This window comes from Scatophagus argus, chromosome 11, assembly GCF_020382885.2.
Source record: "Scatophagus argus isolate fScaArg1 chromosome 11, fScaArg1.pri, whole genome shotgun sequence".
Lineage (NCBI taxonomy): Eukaryota > Metazoa > Chordata > Actinopteri > Scatophagidae > Scatophagus > Scatophagus argus.
Window position 1 is genome coordinate 20908142 of NC_058503.1, and position 18526 is coordinate 20926667.

An 18526-nucleotide genomic window follows, 5' to 3' on the forward strand; every position below is an offset into this window, starting at 1 on the left:
TACCCAGAAACAAAAACAAATCTTCCTTTATTATGTCCTTCGTGTTGCAGTCAGTCTTAGCACCACTTTAGGCAAAATACAAAATCTAGACAGTGACGAGAGAGTCCCTCTGTGTCTTTGTCCCCGTCACTGCGGAGCCAGTGGGATCCCTCTGGCATCGGTGACTTGGCCCTCCTGCAGGTTCTTGACCAGCTGTGCCAGCCAGCGTTTGGTGGTGGTGTCGTCTTTCAGCACCTGGGCGAAGGTGCTGTCTTTCAGCTGGTCGGGCAGACACTGACGCAGGGCTTCTCTGGCTCTGAGGAAGGAATCGCACATGTCACAAAGCAATGTGCTTTTCTGTCAGTGACACCTTGCTATCAAACACGTCGCCTTTCACGGCTCCAAATGGTGACGAGATCAACCTTTAAATAAGGTCTGTACTTCTCTCCCTGCCTCGCACAGAGGAGAGGGAGCCCTCAGATAAATGAAATAAATAAATTATTAAAAAGCTTTAAAAGCACAACTTCTATTATGAAACGTGCTTCCCTGATATGAATTATTGATTCTCCTTAAAAGGACAGACGCTTGCTATAATGAGCTACATATTACCTATGAGGTCGATAAACTATATCGGTAAACTTTAATAAAACACACAAGGCTTTTCTGGAGGAGCTAGAAAAAAAACAACAACTTGTTCGGTTTTGCTTCAGTGCTGTCAATTTAAGATGACTTGCGACTGACCTGCTATCACAGCAGCTACAACCCAGACAGTATGTGTTGTGTTGTATGTAAATCATGTACATTTAAAAAATGGCAATAGCTCATTAGAAGTTACCAGACCTCAAAGCAACATTGAAAAGTTGCTTTCTTAGATTCTGGAAGAAGCCAAAAGGGCAAAAGTATCACTTCACTAACCACCAAAGCAGTAATTCATTTTCTGATCATTGTCTAATTATTGCAGTTAGTGTGTAAACATTAAGTTCTGACAGTCACCACACACTGTGTTTATATCGTGGCTCCACCTAGTGGCAAGCACTGGCCATCAGCTTTTTCATGTTCTCTACCAAGTTAAAGGCTTCCAGGGAGCTCAGCTTACAGAGATCACCACACAATGTAATGTGTTTGTACAACGTTGCTCTACCTGAGATTATCTGAGAGGCGAAGGTAGCAGCGAACAACATGCTTCAACAGTCGAGCTGATGGTTCTTTAGAGAGCTGGAGCACCATTTTACCCTGCAAGAAAAAAGACGAAAATATCATGACAGAGGATCTTCTCTTATAACTGAGTGTCACGGAGTGCGCAGAGACCAGCGCAGTAAATTCAATCAAATTCAGATGTTTCTCAAGGGATACATACAAGAATCATGGCCACGTGGGAGAAGCGTTCATACGTCTGACATATGTAAGCCAGGCCTGTGTCATCCAACAGGATCTTCTGCAGGATGAATGTGGCAACCTGCCAAAGCAAATGAAGGGATGAACGATAAGATGGTAATTAAAGTCATAACCCTGTCAGTTAATATATTCTTTCTTTACAATCTTAGGAGAGAAAAATAAGACAGTTACATGCTCATAATCTCGTTAATAAACAGAGGGCTGAGAGAAACAACTGGTATTAGATTAGGTATTTATATGTTTTTAAATGACAGGAAACAAATTGGACAGTTAAGTACCGTCTTGGAGAGTTCACTCCCCGATTCCATGATGCGCAGACACAGTGGGATGATTTCAGTAGTGAGGAGGAAGTTAATCACTTCTTGTTCATCTGTTTTCACCAAGGCACCTGCAGAAAAAACAGAGAGCATTAATGAGAAAGATCAAGAAAACATTTTGTAAAATTCACCTCAATCAAGAAATAAAAGGCCTAAGCAGGGGTAAAGGTTACCTATGACCCCGAGGCTGGTAAGTCGCAGGTACTCAAATGGCCTTGTTTTGCTCACAGTGTGCAGAAAAGGGTAAAGGAAAAGAGGAATGTGCGCAGCAAGAAAAGCTGACCTGGAAAGAAACAAAGATGTAATCAACCTGAACAGAATTAAATGCACAGTAAAGATGTAAACTCCAAAGTCAACCTTACAGATTCTACTGTCAATGGAGTCAAAAATAAAAAGCTATATTAACATTACAAATAATGAAGTGCAAGAATCAAAGTCCCGGTTTTCAGACGCAAAACATATTCCTGTGTCAATAAAGACATATTTTTAAAAGGAAATGAGCAATGTGTCATGTCTGATAAAGAAGTCACTTCTGGCGCTTTACCTTCAACATTCATTAAAGAACTATACTGTCACACAAATACTTTTTGCTAGTGATTTTTGGCTTTTGACTGTGTTCTGGAATATAAATGAACCATTTCACAAGATTTCAACAAATTCAGAGCAAATTACATCATGGAATACACAGCCTGAGACTGAGTAGCAACAGCTTTCTGGAGGAAAACGTAGTAGAAGCTTCTTTTAACTTAAACTGAACTCCTCATTACCGTGTCTCTGGGTGTGAGGCGACACATTGCAGAAGTGCCAGGGCGTTGCACACTCTGTTAGACTGGTGAGCTGTAAGTGTAGGTGGGTTTATAGATGGATAGATGTTCACTATTTCCTAAAAAGAGAAAGAAAAAAGACAAGGGAAAAAAAGATAAAGTTAACACTGAAGCCACACAACAGCAGTTACGATTTTTTGGGTCTGGTGGAGTGATTATTGCGAAAAATGCTCCCCACCCTCCTTAGACGGCTGATGTGCCCTTGAGCAAGGCATTTAACCCCCCCCCCAATATGCTCCCCGGGCGCTTGACGCTGCCCACTGCTCCTGCTCCTGTGTGTGTTTCACTGCATGTAATTTGCCGGGTGTCGCATGTGTGTTCAACTAAGGATGGGTCAAATGCAGAAGTCAAATTCAGTATGTGTATGTAAAAATATATATACTGTCAATAAAGTTGATTCTTCTTCTTCTTCTTCTTCTTCTATGAACAGACACCCTCATCTGGAGACCTTAGGGTGCTCTCACACCTACTGTCAGTCACCACAGTTTGATTTCCCCACACACAGGATGCCAGTGGCCAAAAGAAGCTACTGGTCAGCCTATATAACTTCATGTTTTACTTTTCGTTTTTACTTTTCATTTGTTTGCAAAAAGTCAGTGTGAAAACAGGCCTGAGCAAAAGAGATCTGTGTCAGAGGACCCATGTTAACAGTTCAGCAGCAGCATTTAAACCACTTGAAAATAATTCAGGGAAGATTTGCTAAAGTGGGTGAAAAGGAGGTTAGAATAATCAAAACTGGACAATATAAAAATATGACCTAATATTTTCATCTCCATGTGAGACACAGTGACCTGAGTGTTTTAATGTTTCTCAGCTAGAAAACAAAAAACAAGAATCAACAGCTTGACATGTTGGTCTGGAGTCAGAGTCTGGTCCATGGTGACACCTTGATTTGTTACAATAATTTGACTCAAGACCAATTTAGTGAGGGACAAGACTGGGAGGGTCAGAAATATGGATTTCTTTTTTGTCTTAACAGCATACTTAAGGTTGGCACATAGACATACCTGCAACAGGGCAGCAATGGTGCCACAGGAGTGCCAGAGCATTGGGGCCAGGTCCGGCACAGACTCGCGTTTCTTGCTCAACTCCAGCAAGGCGTTTTCTCTGGTCTCTGGACTGGACAACTCATTGATCCATTGGTAGATCTTTTCCCGGTCTACCTGGGCCAGGGCTGTGACGTTAGTAACAGCCTGTAAAAAGAAGGACAAAGAGTACATCCATAATAAACACACAGTTAAATCCCGAATAAGTACTGTGTGTCAATTTGACAGCATGAGAAAGGAGAATACCTGTGATTTTGTTTATCATAACAATACAACATATATTTTTTATGTTTGTTACCACTACACATACACACAATATAGCATCATATGATTGATATCAAGGTATTCAAAAACATACAGTTCCATCTGATTGTATGGGAGCGAATAGCTTTATTCTGGCTCGATGCTAATGAACTGCCAATTTTACTGAGATCTTATTATTGTCATTATCCGTTCACCTGGTTACGGCAGAAACCAGAAGATAAATTTTTTCTGTGGTCCACCGATCAGAGAATCTACAGTCATTTGAGGATGGAGATACCCAAATTTCAGAAGATAACACATACGTTACGCTTTCACAACCTTAAACCAATTTATTGGGAAACAAAGGGAAAACGTATAATAATACGGTAGGTACCGTACAGAATGCTATTAGATACTTACTGCTCCCGTCGCAAGCATTCTCTGAGGCTCTTTGTGGTCCCACTGTGTTGTTTAGAACTATTATGTCAGCTGAAGAGTGGTGTAATGTCAAAATGAAGCGGATGCAATGAAATAAAGTTGGCGTAACTAACGCTAACACGAAGTATGGGCAGCTAGCCCAAGCTAGCTGCTAAATGTCTTGACAAATGAAATTGAGTACGCGCGTAAATCAGTTTTACAAGCAACATAACTTCATTGAGATAAGAGAACAAAACATCAATATTCGCATTATCTATAGCAATTACAGCATCAAGAGCTCAAAACGGAATGCTATAGGTCAGATAACATAGTTAATCCGCTAGCGAGTTTTTCTTCGGCCATGGAGGTAACCTAAACACAAAAAAATAAATATCGCGAGAGGAGGAAGAACTCTCGGTTTTCATTTCCGTTGTAAATTTTCACATTCCCGCCATCATCGCGTAGTGTTGCTTCGAGGCGTCGTGTGCGGGTCCACACTGTCAACAACAGACGTACGAAGAGCAGGTGAATGCCGGCAAAACAAACTTTCTGCCCTCGGAGGACCTACATAAACGATACTGTAATTTAAAAGTTTCAAGACGAGGACATATCATCGACAGGTAAAGAACTGTGACGATGTAATGAAACCGTGACACTGTTTTCATCACCAAATTACAATCAGGCAAATTAGCCAGTTAGCTAGCGCCCGCTAGCCTGCTAGCCGACTTGCTAATGTCGGCCTCCTCCATCCATTCAGCGTCTGTTGATGATGGGACGACATTATCAGCATCCCGAACATTCAGCTCTGCTGTAGTACCACCGTGGTTTGCTCTTTCGTAACTTTGTTGGTTTAGCACATTTTGTGACTGTTGGTCTCGTCAAAATAACGTTAAGAAATAACGAACGCTGACCGTAATGTGTCGGGCACCTTCGCCCGTCTTTTCTGCGCGATACCGATTGGCCATGGGGCTAGTTGGATGGCTAATGCAAACCAGGCTTCATTGCCTCTTAATGGAACCGCTAGGCAGTCAGTATAAGTGGCATGTGCTTCCCCACTCTGTGAGCATTCAGTCTCATTCGCTACGAGTGTAGCATATGTTGTGTTGCAAGTCGGCGGTTAAAACGGGTGTAGCTGTTTTGCTACGTTGGTTGTGGTTGACTTGGAGTTTGTTGTGACTTTGAACAGGCGCTCAGTTGTGAAGTGTTGGTCATAGCGGGCTCGTTTAAGTGCGTTGTTGTTTTTTTTACTCAACTAATGTAAACTAAACAAATTTCAATTATGCTGTGATTGTAATAAGCCGTGCAATATTAGCGCTGATGATTTGTTTCGAATCATTAAGCTTTAGCTCGTTAGGCTACTTTAACGTCCTGGTTGAAGATACAATGTGCTCTGTGTATGGTTAGTTAGTTAGTCTAGACACAGAGAGTGGGTTATGAATGACATGCGGAGGTTGTACTGACAAAATTATTTCAATTTTTCCTCTTGTGTAGGATTTGTCTCATCACAAGTCCCTGCCTCCAAAGTGCACCAACTGGATAGTAAGCCATGGCAACCACAGTGCCCAAACTCTCCAGCGGTGGCGCTGTTAAGATCCGCTTTACCAGCATGGACCGGGGTACCACCAGATGGAGAGAGGGAACTTTTGAGATTCTGGAAAAGGACAACAAAGTCAACCTTTGTCTGAGGTTCAGCTGTGGCGGAGCTTCCAAAATTTTCCAGGTATCATTTAATTTGAATTTATTCAATAATGGGTGGACATGCTGATACATTGCTTTGGATTCTGAAGTGTAGTGTGTGTGTGTGTGTGTGAGCATTGTGTAGGAGGAGAGTGGAAAGATTGAACTGTGAGTTGGCATTTTAGCATTAAATGTGTAGTCCAGGTTACAGTTTGTCAGTACATTGAGACTGCAGCTTCTCCTGACCAAAGTGAAATTCTCATGTCTTGTTTCCCTACTGCTGGAAGTGTGAAGGGGTTAGTCCCAACACTAGTAAAGAAAGGAAAACTCTCCCTAAGTAGAACAGGGAAGGTTAAAGGTAAAGCAAAAAAGATTGTTTGTTATTTTGGTGATATGAATTTGTGGTGCTGCTGGACCGCCAAATTAATACAGGTGCTAATTCTAATACCAGTAATATTATTGTAGTTTAATTTTTATCTGCAGGATTAGCAGATTTAAGCACAATGGATAGAAATGGGGAAAAATTGTGCAGCATTTAAAATTGATTGTTACAAATAAAGGTTTGAACTATTTAGTACATCCCTCTTACTGCAGTTGTGCATGCTAGCTCATAAACGTTAGCGGTAAAATGCTGTTTCCCACCAAGACAAGTAAAATGTCTGCTGTAAAAATGAATAAATAAAAGTGTAAGAACTCATACGGTGGTAAGCAAAAGAATATCAAAGCCTGTCACCTCCTGCCATTGCACCGTTTGAGTACTGATCTGTCATAGATCATTTATTGGCTACCTTTCCTACAAATTAAATGACTAGTTGGCTTGGGTCTTATGTTTTGTTTATAAAGGTACTAATTGTGAAAGAATTTTGAGCAGAAGCCAGTCATGAAGGTACGTTGTATTTATTACAGTACAAATTCAGACAATCTGAATGAGCTGCAGATGTCTTGCACACTAAAGAGTGGACTGGTTGGTGTGTGTCAGGATTGAAATGAAATATTTTAGTATGACACTCTTGTTTTTCTTGCCATCAGCTGAACCAGAACGTGAAGACCATCAATCAGAATTTGAACCGAATCCAACTGACTTTAAAGGACAACAGTGTCATCACTCTGGATAAGCTGCCACCAACTTTGGTTCAGAGGACTAAAGAATACCTGGAAAAGCTGAAGCAGGCAAAAACAGGTAATTACACCACTGCTTTGTTTTTTTGAGAGTTTAAAGAACCATAACATTGAATGAATAGTGAGAAGCCAACAGGATGAACTGATAAACAAAAGAACAAACAACTTCTAACTACTCCACTTGATTATTTACACGATATAATCATTTGTGTATTACTAGAATGATATACATATTTGATTTTTTCTTTTTTTTAAATACCATGGTTACCACTGAACCACTGTTGAATGTTTACATTTTGTCAAAATAAATGAGACAAATGTTATTGTCTACATTTTTTTTCTTTTCTCTGCTTCCTTGAAAAGAAATGTACCAAACCGCAACCTTGAAACTGAAATACATGTGGACACATAAATTTTATGTGCTGTTACACGCTTACACCTACTGTGAAGTAAAATATTATGGTGGGTGAGAAGGGGAACAGTATAGTCTGCTATAACTCCAGACTGAATTGTCCAAGGAATCTTTTCATTCACAGGCTTTGTCCTCAGTTCTTATTTTTCTATTCTTTCAGCGGTTTTAAAATCATCCCTTGGAAGTGCAAACTTCAGTGTGCTTGGGAACCGCTCTGTGAAAAATGAGACCAGTCCATCAGGGTCTCAGGTGAGCAAGAACACATTTTTTACCTTGAAAATACGTAGATAACCATACACTTATATTTGATTTTAAATATCCAGACATGTCCTTATATCTTCCAGACGACACCGAGGCGGCAGAGTGCAGAAGGCCGGGAGGACACAACACCCAGGAAGCCTCTGGGCAGTCCAAGCAGAGCTGCCTCCACTCCGACTCGCACTGGTCTCTCTGAGAATAGGTCTGATGGAAATTCATGTTGCTGTTGCTCTGTAAATTATGTCATGTGAACAATTTGATCATTTTTAAACATAACCTGGGGGTGATGATGCTTGACATTATTACAGCAAAACTCATCATCCAAAAATTGAAAATAGCTGCATTCAGTATTTTTTCATAAAGTTTAGGAATGGTTTTTTGTTTATCCTGACCACAACAACATGCCCTGGGCCTGTTTTCCTGCCACTGCCACTTTGCATGCCACTGTCCTCCTAAAGGAGAGCTTTGACTCGTCTTTTTTAGGTGTTGTGTTTTTGTCTTTCTCCTATTTAAAAATGGTCACCTCAGGCTTGCTAAATGAATTGTTCCGTGACACTGTTTTTCAGGAGCGAGAAGAGAAAGAGACTCCTTAACTCTGAAAGTGACCTGTCTGAGGACTACCCCAAAGAAAATGACTCCTCAAGGTAAAAGCTACACACTTTGCTGCCCAGACTGGAATGTTGTGGTGTTTTTTGGTGGTATTTTTGTCGTATCTGGTGATTAGACAGATACCATAATGTTAATGTGTTCAGTATTGTACATTGTATCACTGATCATCGTGTATGGACATAACACTGACAATCATTGTGCAGACACAGGTTTTACATATTTTTTTGTTTTGGTTTGGTTTTGGTTTGGTTTTTTTTTTTTTTTTAGCAACAACAAAGCCACTTCAGATCCATCCAGGAAGTTTCTGTTGAGCTGCAAAGATAAACTGAAGCAAGCAGAGGAGAACCGGAGCTCAGGTAAACTGCCATACTCAGCAACAGCACTATCTTTAAAGCACCTTGCTTGTTGAATTTAACCGTTTGTTCGGGTTGGGCAGGTTTTCAGTTTTTCCATTCCAGTGTACAAGCTTAAACCAGTTTGATACCATGCCAACTAACTGACCTGGTATTTGTCAGGTATAGGTAGAGAGAGATAGCAGTGTGCAGCTAGCTAGCAGGAACCCTCAGATGACCAGTTAGCTCAACACCACAGGGTGTTGTTGCCCTGAGTTTTGGAATGATGAACTAGAGTTGAGATGTGCACACAGTGCTGCTACACGACTGTCCGATGTCCATAAAAGAGGAAACTGTTATGAGTCACGAGGTGGTGCGGGTTATTTCATTTAATATTGTGTTACATGCAACAATACTTAGTACAAAGCTTTGTACACCCTGTTAAAGTTCCTGCACTACACTGACCAACACTTCCTATATCCATTTCAGAATAATAACCCAGTAATGTTTCAGAGTGGGACACACACTGATTTGCAGGGTTCTCATATGCACTTAATGTGGCTATGTCAGTCTTCTCTCAAGAAGAAGAAAAGTTTTTTATGACGTGTCACCTTTGCCCTGGTGAATTGTGGTGCTTCTACACTCCCATTCATTCATTCATTTTAGAGCACTTGGGTAAATGTCATCTGCAAATTTTGACATAATAAATGGAACATTAACCTGTATATTCAGAACAGAAAGGTTCATTTTTTTAACACTTTATCCCATCACCCTCAGCTCCACTGGGTTCAACGCCCCTTCAGCCAACGTCGTTCTACGGCAGAGGATCTGTCACTAAAGACTACAGCCAGAGTCACTCTTTCCTGGACAGGTGAGTTTTTCGAGTGCTGCAGTAAAACATAAAGAGAACAGTGTCACATTATTGCACATGTTTAGTTTATGGATATATAGTTTTGTCTGTTGATTACTGGAGGAATTTGTTGTTTCAAGCACATTTAAATTTAACTGTCAAATTGAACAATCTTATGGTCAGGTCAGTCACTCACATCTGTATAATTTGTACTGAAGGCCATCCAGTACAGCACAGAGCACCACAGTCAAGAGAAGCCTCATGCTGCCCAATCACTCCACTCCCTTCAAGAAGGTGCGCCCCTCTCTGGACTACAGTGGCTGGAACAAGCAGAGGCCTTCCACTCTCACCCAGCCTCAGCCGCCATTGCAAGGGTAAGAATAAGCCACAATGAGCTCCGAGTGTGAGCAGAAGCAATCAGTGTATGTGAAAAGAGACTGGATTGCATTTGTGTTGTTATTGTACAGCATATGACACACAAGGGAAATCAGAAAGAGCTGCCCATCTTAGCTATTAGTGAGAAAGGGAAATATTGGTCCCTCAGAGGTAGTTTTACTTTTATGATCCCAAACATAAACATTTGTAACATCATTAAAACCACGCCTCTGTAAGTCCTGGAAAAGGGTATAGTGTCTTACATTATTCTTCCTTTTTTTCATCCAATATGTGAATTCTTTAATTCATATATTGCAGATTCTCCAATCTGGGTAACACTTGCTATATGAACGCCATCCTGCAGTCCCTCTTCAGCCTCCCCTCCTTCTCCAATGACATGCTGAGGCAGAGCATCCCATGGAAGAAGGTGCCCATCAATGCATTGCTCAGGTACTGCGTCAGACTCTGTAGACTGGGCCAGATTTAAGGGGGGACTGTGATTCCTGTTGAAGAATCTGTGTAGAAAATAGTTTGTTCATGTGCTTGTTGAGCAGACCTCTTTTCTTGAAGGTGTTTGTAGCAATTTTATGGTACTTGTTGAGTAGTTCTACATGATTCTGTGCTGTCTTGACTACCTGTAGACGTTTTGCTCACCTTATGGCCAAGAAGGACGTGGGCTGTCCGGAAACAAAGAAAGACCTTTTGAGAAAAGTGAAGAGTGCCATCTCCTCCACAGCGGAGCGTTTTTCTGGAAACATGCAGAATGTAAGATCTCCCTGTAGAATTAACAGTTCAGAGCAGTTGTGGTGGACTGGTACATGAAAAAGTACCCCAGTCAAGTGTTGTGTGGTTGTTACAGAGGATATCATGCCATATATCTTACCAGAAAACAAATATATACTGTTGTTTGTGAAGCTCTGCACCTGCTTTCATTCACAAACCTCTAATCAGTGTTATCTTTTCATATCAGAAAACTGAAGACATAACATACATACACACCCTCCTATTAAATTTATTCATTGTGCTTCTCACACTGGTAACCAGGATGCACATGAGTTCCTGAGTCAGTGTTTGGACCAGTTAAAGGACGATGTAGAGAAAATTAATAAGAGCTGGACAAATGAACATGTGGCATCCTCATCGTCCTCGGTGGTGGGTGAAAATGGCCTGGAGGCAACATCGTCAGCAGCCAAGACAGAGCCCGGTGAAGAAGTGGACACCTCCCGCATCTACACCTGCCCTGTGGCGGTAAACATGGAGTTTGAGGTGCAGCACACCATCATCTGCAAGGGGTAAGGCCTGTTTTCCTGCTGGATCATAAGAATTTTATCCTTGAAATGTTTCATTATAATGCAGTAACCTTCGTTTTGTTTTGCAGCTGTGGTGAGGTGGTGACCAAGCGAGAACAGTTCAATGACTTGTCCATCGACCTACCGCGCAGGAAAAAAACCCTTCCGCTGCGCTCTATTCAGGATTCTCTGGATCTCTTTTTCAGAGTGAGTCTGTGTAAACAGGTTATAGTTCTAATAAATGCTATGAAATGTTAATATCTGAGCACTTTCCAAGCTTCTTTTTTTCTTTTGAAAGTAATTATCCTCACATGAAATGACGAACATCATGTAGATATATAATGATATGTTACCTTTTCCTTTTGTAGATGGAGGAAATTGAGTACTCGTGTGAAAAGTGCAATGGAAAAGCAGCCACTGTTACGCATAAATTCAGCAAACTGCCCAGGTATCTAAATGCACGTGCACCATTGGAGGTTGTCACACTCATTGTCAAATACTTGAAGTTGAACATATTTCCGAGTTGAGCAGAAGCTTCCTGCATTTCAAACACACTGTACGTTTAGTCACTGTTCACCCACAGCTAGTAGTTACTGTAAGATAAACAAAGATGCCAGTTATGAGTTCTGATGGCTCTTTTCTCCCCTCAGAGTGCTCATCCTACACCTGAAACGGTACAGCTTTAACGCTCAGCTGTCTCTGAACAGCAAGCTGGGCCAGCAGGTGGTGATTCCACGATACCTGACCTTACTGTCCCACTGCACTGAATCCACACGACCCCCGATAAGCCTCAGCTGGAGTTCCCAAGCCTCCATGTAAGACATCCTAAACATTCCATAAATGAAAAATAACTTCAAACATTTCGCAATCTGGCCTGTTACCGAGACTTTGAGAGAGCCTCGGCCAGGTTGCCTCAGCAAGAAGCCAGTGGAATTTTTCCGCTCAATTGTGGATTATTGCCAAAAATAAGCAAATAAAAGTTTATGGCACATGTTTTGTTTATAATGGTAATCTGAACTTTTATGGTTTTTGAAGCATAAATTCATTCACCAAAAGTAAAAAGCCAAAAAACCTTGAATTGACTTGACTTTGTGGCAAGGGAACCTGAATCACCAAAATCATTAAGCCAATTCTCAGTTTAAGGACTCTGTTGATTTGGCCCTATTGGCTGAGAGATGATGGAACGAGTAATTAGGCCTCTAAATGTTTTCTTTGTTGTTCTCAAAGGTCCAGAACGCTCAAAACGTCACAGTTGATCAGCTCCTCCACAGCACCTCTTCGGTAAGTGCTGCTCGTTCAAGAATCTCAAATAAAGGAAGTGTTACATTCAGAGTGAACACCACAGGATTCCCAAATGTGCTGCAGCTTCCTCTGTGCTCGTCCTCCCTGATTTACATATGTGTCACATATTGCATGATGTAAGAAGGACTTGAAGTGTGCCCAGACTTGGTTTTCTACTTTTTGCTTCACTGAATCTTATGATTGTGCATGTAGGCGGACTGGAGGAAAGGTGGCCAACGCCAGCTGCACTTCTGTCCTCGTGGACTCTGACAGTGAAGAAGAGCCTAACAGAAAGGTGAGCGCCAGCCGAAAGCGACGCCTCAGCAGCTGTCTGCCTGAAGACGACGACCGACCCGAAGAGGTGAGCATTTGCTAACTAACCTCAACTATTATGATTCCGCCTCATTTTTTATTTGTCTCTGTGTGTTTTGACCCTGTTTATGTGTTTACTGCAGAGACCAGCAATAGATTCTGCGGACTTCAGTGGTATTAATGATGACGAAATGCTCGAGGCCGTGCTGGAGATGAGTCGGCAAGAGGCAGGGCTGTCTGCTCCACCCTCCCTGGAGGATGAGCCAACCAGCAGCCCCGACACAGGTTTTGGGGACACAGATGCACATGACCTGGCCTATCATGCAGATCTGCTGGAAACTGACACCAAACAGCCTGCAGGTTGTCCATCGCCATGTGGCTATAACATTTCAGTAGATGGGGTTTCTATTAAAGGACTTATATAAATATATAATAGAGGGATTTTAGGCATCATAGTAAAATGTGTTAACTTGACTGGCTGAAGATTTTTAAGTTGTAGGCAAGGCATCATTGTCATTATTAAACTCACTAGTGTGATCTTGTGTAGATGTGCTGGATTCGCTGGACTTGACCATGGATGAGAACAAGGAGAACCAGACTCCAGAGAGTGTGCAGCAGCAGGGAGAACTGGACTGGGTCCAGCAGTACAGTCTGGATCAAGAGAGAGAAGAACAGGAGCTACAGCAGGCTCTGGCCCAGAGTCTGCAGGAGCATGTAAGATTAAAGGCTACATGTCATCTGCAGGATTGGAACAGTGCTGCTCCATCTAAATACATCCCTCATTGCTCCACTGAAGCATGTTGCTGATGTGGAAGCAGACCTGTAACACCCAGCAGACATGACTTGAGTGAACATGCAATGTTGAAATTTCTTACTCTATATCTGTGAAGTAATAATACCTCACCCCATGTAGGAGGCCCAAGAGATGAGAGAGGATGACGATCTGAAGAGGGCCACTGAGCTCAGTTTGCAAGGTAAGAACCAAGACTGACTGAATGTTGAGTCGCTGCCTCATGGGCCTGATTATTGCATGTTGGTGATGGCTGAGTATGTAAAAGTGGTGGTGTGGAGGTCATCACTGAGACTGTTAAAAGAATCCAAAATTCAGTCCAGTTTCCCGTGTTTTTCCCCCGTTGTCCTTTCCTTCTTAAACATGCAAACGACCCCAGGCTGACAGCATCAGTGCAAAGCAGCACATTACAGTGTCGGCTGTTTTTAATGTTTTAAATTATTCCACATAATGACACCGTTATACGTGACCAGCACAACTGTCTCCTGTTCACACAACAGAGTTTAACAACTCTCTGCCTGAGCTGCTGTGCTCAGATGACGATTCTGGCAACGAGGATGTGCTGGACATGGAGTACACTGAGGCAGAGGCTGAGAGTCTGAAGAGGAACGCTGAGGTAGGCAACAGTCTGCTGTGACACACCATCCACCTTGTGATCTTTAAACACGTAGAGCGATCTGGATCATGAGTAGAGTTCTACTTCCACAATAAACTGAAAGGCAAACATTATACACTGCAGACATACTGAAGATACGTAGTCTGCTACAACATGTCTGCTAAACGTTCCGGCTGCACTAATGATAAACAGTCTGCACTGGATACACTGAACCACGTGTCATTCATTGTAACCTGCTTATAAACACTATAATCCACAGAGCGGAGACTTGGCCAACTCTTTTAGACTCATCAGTGTCGTCAGTCACATCGGGAGCAGCTCCTCCTCAGGTGAGCATACACTCGTGTGTCTCTGTCTGTAAATAAAGCCAAAAAGATTTCAGACTGAACATCTGCATATAAAACCTGAGGAGCATGGTGCCAACTTTTACGTGCTTGTGTGTTGATGCAAAAGTATTGTATTGTTTACGCTCCATGTTGTTTGATGAGCTGATAATAGCTGATAGAGGCTGTCCAGGCTGGTTTCTTAGCTCTTGATGTTGCACAACATTCAGCTTGCCAGTGAAATCACCTCACCACTTTATTCACTTTCCATCCCAGGCCATTACATCAGTGACGTGTACGACATGAAGAAGCAGTCGTGGCTGACCTACAATGACCTGGACGTGTCACGCACGCAGGAAGCAGCCGTCCAGAGAGACCGCGACCGCAGCGGTTACATCTTCTTCTACATGCACAAGTGAGTAGCCAGATGAGTGATCTGAAATAACTCCTGTCCTGTGTCAGTGTAGCATTTGTATCCATAATGAACCTGGTGGATCCTGTCCAGCTTCTTTTGATGGAAGGCATCTGTGTTTTTTCTTCTGACACGTTCTCCTCTTGTGTGTGCTCAGGGACGTGTTCGAGCAGCTGTCTGAAATGGAGAGATCTGGAGCCAGCGCCACTTCAGAGGCAGGAAGGAACGTCCTGCAGCCTCTCTGAGTGGCGCTTCGTTGGACAGCCACCCACACATCCACGGCTTGGACCCTGGTAGATGGAGTTCTCCTCTGAACAGCCTTGAGTACTACTGATTGCCGTCCTGTTTTTGGTCGTTTTCAGGCACTTCTTTTCCTCGACAAATTACTAAATGGCCTGCTAAATTAGCACCTGTAAGTGTCAGCACAGGCGCTAAACTGTCTAGACTCCTTTAGATACCAGAAATGCAGTTAAAAATGTTCAGTGGATCAAAATGCCGCCATGTTTTTGGGGCTGAAGTTTTTCTTTGCTTTGATTTTATCAAACTGTTTTGTAAAGTTTTTTTTTTCTGTTTGTTTCTTGATACACTTCTTTAAACTTTAATGCCATTCATTCAGACTTTCACTATCAAACACCAGGTGCTACTGGTGCTTCATGGATTGTATGTTTTCCGGACCCTTTATTTCCTATATAAACTAAATAAAGATATATTCTATGTTGAGTATAAGCTATTATAGAGTTAGAGGGTTGTTGTATTTAGCGGGTACATTTGGTGCAATATTTATGTTCTGGCACAAACTGGCCAGTTCAAATCTGCTTTCTATCACAGTGTGTGTGGATGTTTGCCCAGTTGCTTTCTGTGCTTTACTTATGAACTAATTTGTGTGCGTGTGGTTGTCTCCATATTATAGACAAAAATCCATATAAAAAAATCCATGAGCCCATCAATAAGAAGCCTGTTTTTACTGATCTTTTCTCAGTAAATCCCTCTTAATTCTTTTGGGGTTTTGACCTTGTGCCTCCCAAGAAATCTTTTTATAAATGTGTACACAAGCTTTACTTTGAATGTTGCACAACCTTGTTTTTGAATATGTTTGTCAGCAATGTGTAAGTCAGATTTCCCTTCCTAAGAAGCCAAGATTTTCTATTTATTGCAGCAGAGGGTTGATTTTAACGTACGGTAATTAACCCAGCAGTTTATGCCACGGCAAAGAGACGTCATTAATACTCCAGGGAAGTTAGCTGTGATGTCATGTCTTTTGTTTCACCACCGTTAAGGCCAGTATACAGTACTTATCACCTTAATGCTCTGCTAATGCTGTTTGACTAGTTCCTATCAGGCATGCTTATAGAATGGAGCAGCAGAAAGTGTTTTGTTATTCCTCTCTTGGTTTCAGTACGAGAAACTGGTTGTATGGCTCTTATTTGTTAGCACTGTAAAAATGAAGTCACATTTCAGTACACTGTGGCTAATGTGCTGCGTTAAAATGTTGTGTCTGCTGGACAGTTTCAGACCACATCAGATTATTCCCTCAACTCCCCGCATTACAGATGAGAATCTAAATGACATAGCATTATAAAACATAAAAATATAATAAAATATCAGTATGGACTGAATACGGTATTCTCGATACCTTCTCCTTTGTAGTTGTGGTTTTTAGGAAGTGAGCGTTATCAGCTGACTCCTGGAGGTACAGTATTCTGTTGCACCTTGAATGCATCACTTGTGACTGCAGATAAGTTGCTTAAACTGGTTCCTTTTCTTTGTGTCTGCCTTAGATTTAAATTTCTGAAACATTTTGCTTTCCTGGAAATCCTGTCCCAAATGCAGTGTAAAGAGGGTACGATGTATTTGTTTTAAGAAAAAATGAACAGCTTTTTCTACCCTTCATACACAACTGACTCTTCCTAAAGCAGATTTTAATAAAATATTACAACATGAACTGACTTTTCTTTATTCAATGTTTAACTAACATCCAGTGTTTGAAAAGGACACCCGCAACCAAACAGGTCTGCTGCCAGTTGATAAAAGTCCTTTTAAAACAGTAGCTGCAAATAACCGTGGTTGTGGAGAAGGCAGCATCCAATGTGTGTTTGTAAAAGGGGGGGGGGGATTAATAAAACTACTTTATTCAAATAGCAGTCCACCTGATCATCGGACGGCGAACTCCCACCGTGGTGCACCAAATGCAAGTGTAAAGCCAACAGGTGAGCTCCGTTGTCACCTGTCCTGAGTGCATTTCTTGGTCAGCGGCTCCAGATGACTTCCTGTGAGTCTGTTGTACTCACTCAGAACGTACTTTTCCTTCTGCAGCATCTGGAAGCAAATTTAAAAACAACAACAACAAATTAAACCCCACATTTGAAACATATTTCCTCTGTAATAGTTGTAGTTCATAGAGTTAAAAAATTCACATCCAGATGAACCTGGGCGCATCAAACCAGACATCAAATCGTACACAACTAAAACAATCGTGTCAGCAGAGTTTGCTTTTTAAACTTGTGATGGGGTGCGTCTGTGCTCAACAGATGAAAATGCCTTTCAGAGAGAGATAGAAACAAAAGCAATGACGCTTTTCTCCAGGCAGTTTGCACCCTTTCTTCAGTTAAAGTGCGGGTTCAGCCACACTCGCCGTACAAACCTCAGTCCATTCGTCCTCAGTCTCATGTCTGTAGCCCAGCAGGTGACAGATGCCATGTGCAGTGATAACCTAAAACACGAGGCAAAAGAGGAACAATTCCATTGACTGATTTATTTAACAAAACGAATTCTGCACCCTGAAAGACGTCGCTGCAAATCTCAACACATGACCGTGGGTGGAAGTCGACACGCGTGTTTGAAAGATAGTGTTCAGTGGCGCAGCTACTCACAGTGAGGGCTCCGTACAGATCTACAGACTCCTCCTGACACTGCTTCATCACAAATTCCACTCCCAAGAAAATGTCCCCAAGGTTCAGCTCATCTCTGTGAAGGGGGCAAGGCAGCTTACCGGGTCTCAGGTCCTGAAAAGTTGAAAGGTATCATCGCAATTGTGATTAGTCAAAGAAAAATTGGAAAAACTAATGGAGAATTCTTAGTCAAGTCTGATGACTCCATGTGTTAGCAAGTGTTACCTCGTAGAAAGGAAATGAGAGAACATCCGTAGGCACATTTTTCTTTCTGTATATGCTATTTATTTGCTGAATCTTTCGGTTGTCCACGCAAACGATGCCCAGGTCGAATTTCTGAACGCCCAATATATGTCTTAGCATGTCAACATCCCTGCGCAGCCTGGCGCGGCGAAGAGGCACCACCTTCTGGAGGTTCCGCAGTACTACTCCCATTTTTACATTCGGCGTAAGAAGAGAAAGGGACAATCTAAAAAATCTTGACGCATAAGTGGAAGTTAAACCTAACCTGCTGTGGTGACTCCAACAACGAGCAGTTACAATATTTCTGTGGTGGCACGTCTACGAGAAGGGACTCCTTTACTTTCGTGGTCAGCGATGGTTAGCCAGTCCGGACAGACAGAATTCAAGGTGACACGTCCCAGCGGCAGTATCAACATTTAGTTCCCAGAAACCGACCACGTAAGCGTTCTCTTAGTACTAGATATTACAATGCAAGTAGGAGAAATTAAACATATCCTATCGTCTATGAAAAGCGGTCGC

General features: G+C 42.0%; 3 protein-coding genes across 3 annotated transcripts; 1 reads left to right on the top strand and 2 right to left on the bottom strand.

The window, feature by feature from the left end:
- Positions 1-4616, bottom strand: LOC124066617 (CCR4-NOT transcription complex subunit 9-like). The gene is made up of 8 exons (XM_046403157.1): positions 4225-4616; positions 3523-3708; positions 2459-2574; positions 1865-1974; positions 1653-1762; positions 1337-1435; positions 1121-1212; positions 1-295 (listed from the first exon to the last, which is right to left on the bottom strand). Exons 1-8 carry the CDS (start codon positions 4240-4242, stop codon positions 127-129), a joined length of 900 nt encoding a protein of 299 aa, XP_046259113.1. The 5' UTR covers positions 4243-4616; the 3' UTR covers positions 1-126.
- Positions 4617-4658: 42 nt separating this feature from the next.
- On the top strand, positions 4659-15606 carry usp37 (ubiquitin specific peptidase 37). Its single transcript, XM_046403156.1, has 24 exons — positions 4659-4841; positions 5713-5941; positions 6928-7078; positions 7590-7678; positions 7774-7889; positions 8254-8331; positions 8564-8652; positions 9406-9499; positions 9697-9852; positions 10172-10303; positions 10495-10618; positions 10898-11145; positions 11232-11349; positions 11511-11590; positions 11793-11957; positions 12370-12423; positions 12637-12784; positions 12879-13095; positions 13283-13449; positions 13649-13709; positions 14026-14141; positions 14401-14470; positions 14741-14879; positions 15034-15606. The coding sequence occupies exons 2-24, from the start codon at positions 5768-5770 to the stop codon at positions 15119-15121; spliced, it is 2874 nt and encodes a 957-aa protein (XP_046259112.1). The 5' UTR covers positions 4659-4841; positions 5713-5767; the 3' UTR covers positions 15122-15606.
- A 1200-nt stretch (positions 15607-16806) lies between these two features.
- ybey (ybeY metalloendoribonuclease) lies at positions 16807-18201 on the bottom strand. Its single transcript, XM_046403158.1, has 4 exons — positions 17990-18201; positions 17747-17878; positions 17518-17586; positions 16807-17192 (listed from the first exon to the last, which is right to left on the bottom strand). Exons 1-4 carry the CDS (start codon positions 18197-18199, stop codon positions 17097-17099), a joined length of 507 nt encoding a protein of 168 aa, XP_046259114.1. The 5' UTR covers positions 18200-18201; the 3' UTR covers positions 16807-17096.
- Positions 18202-18526: the final 325 nt, after the last annotated feature.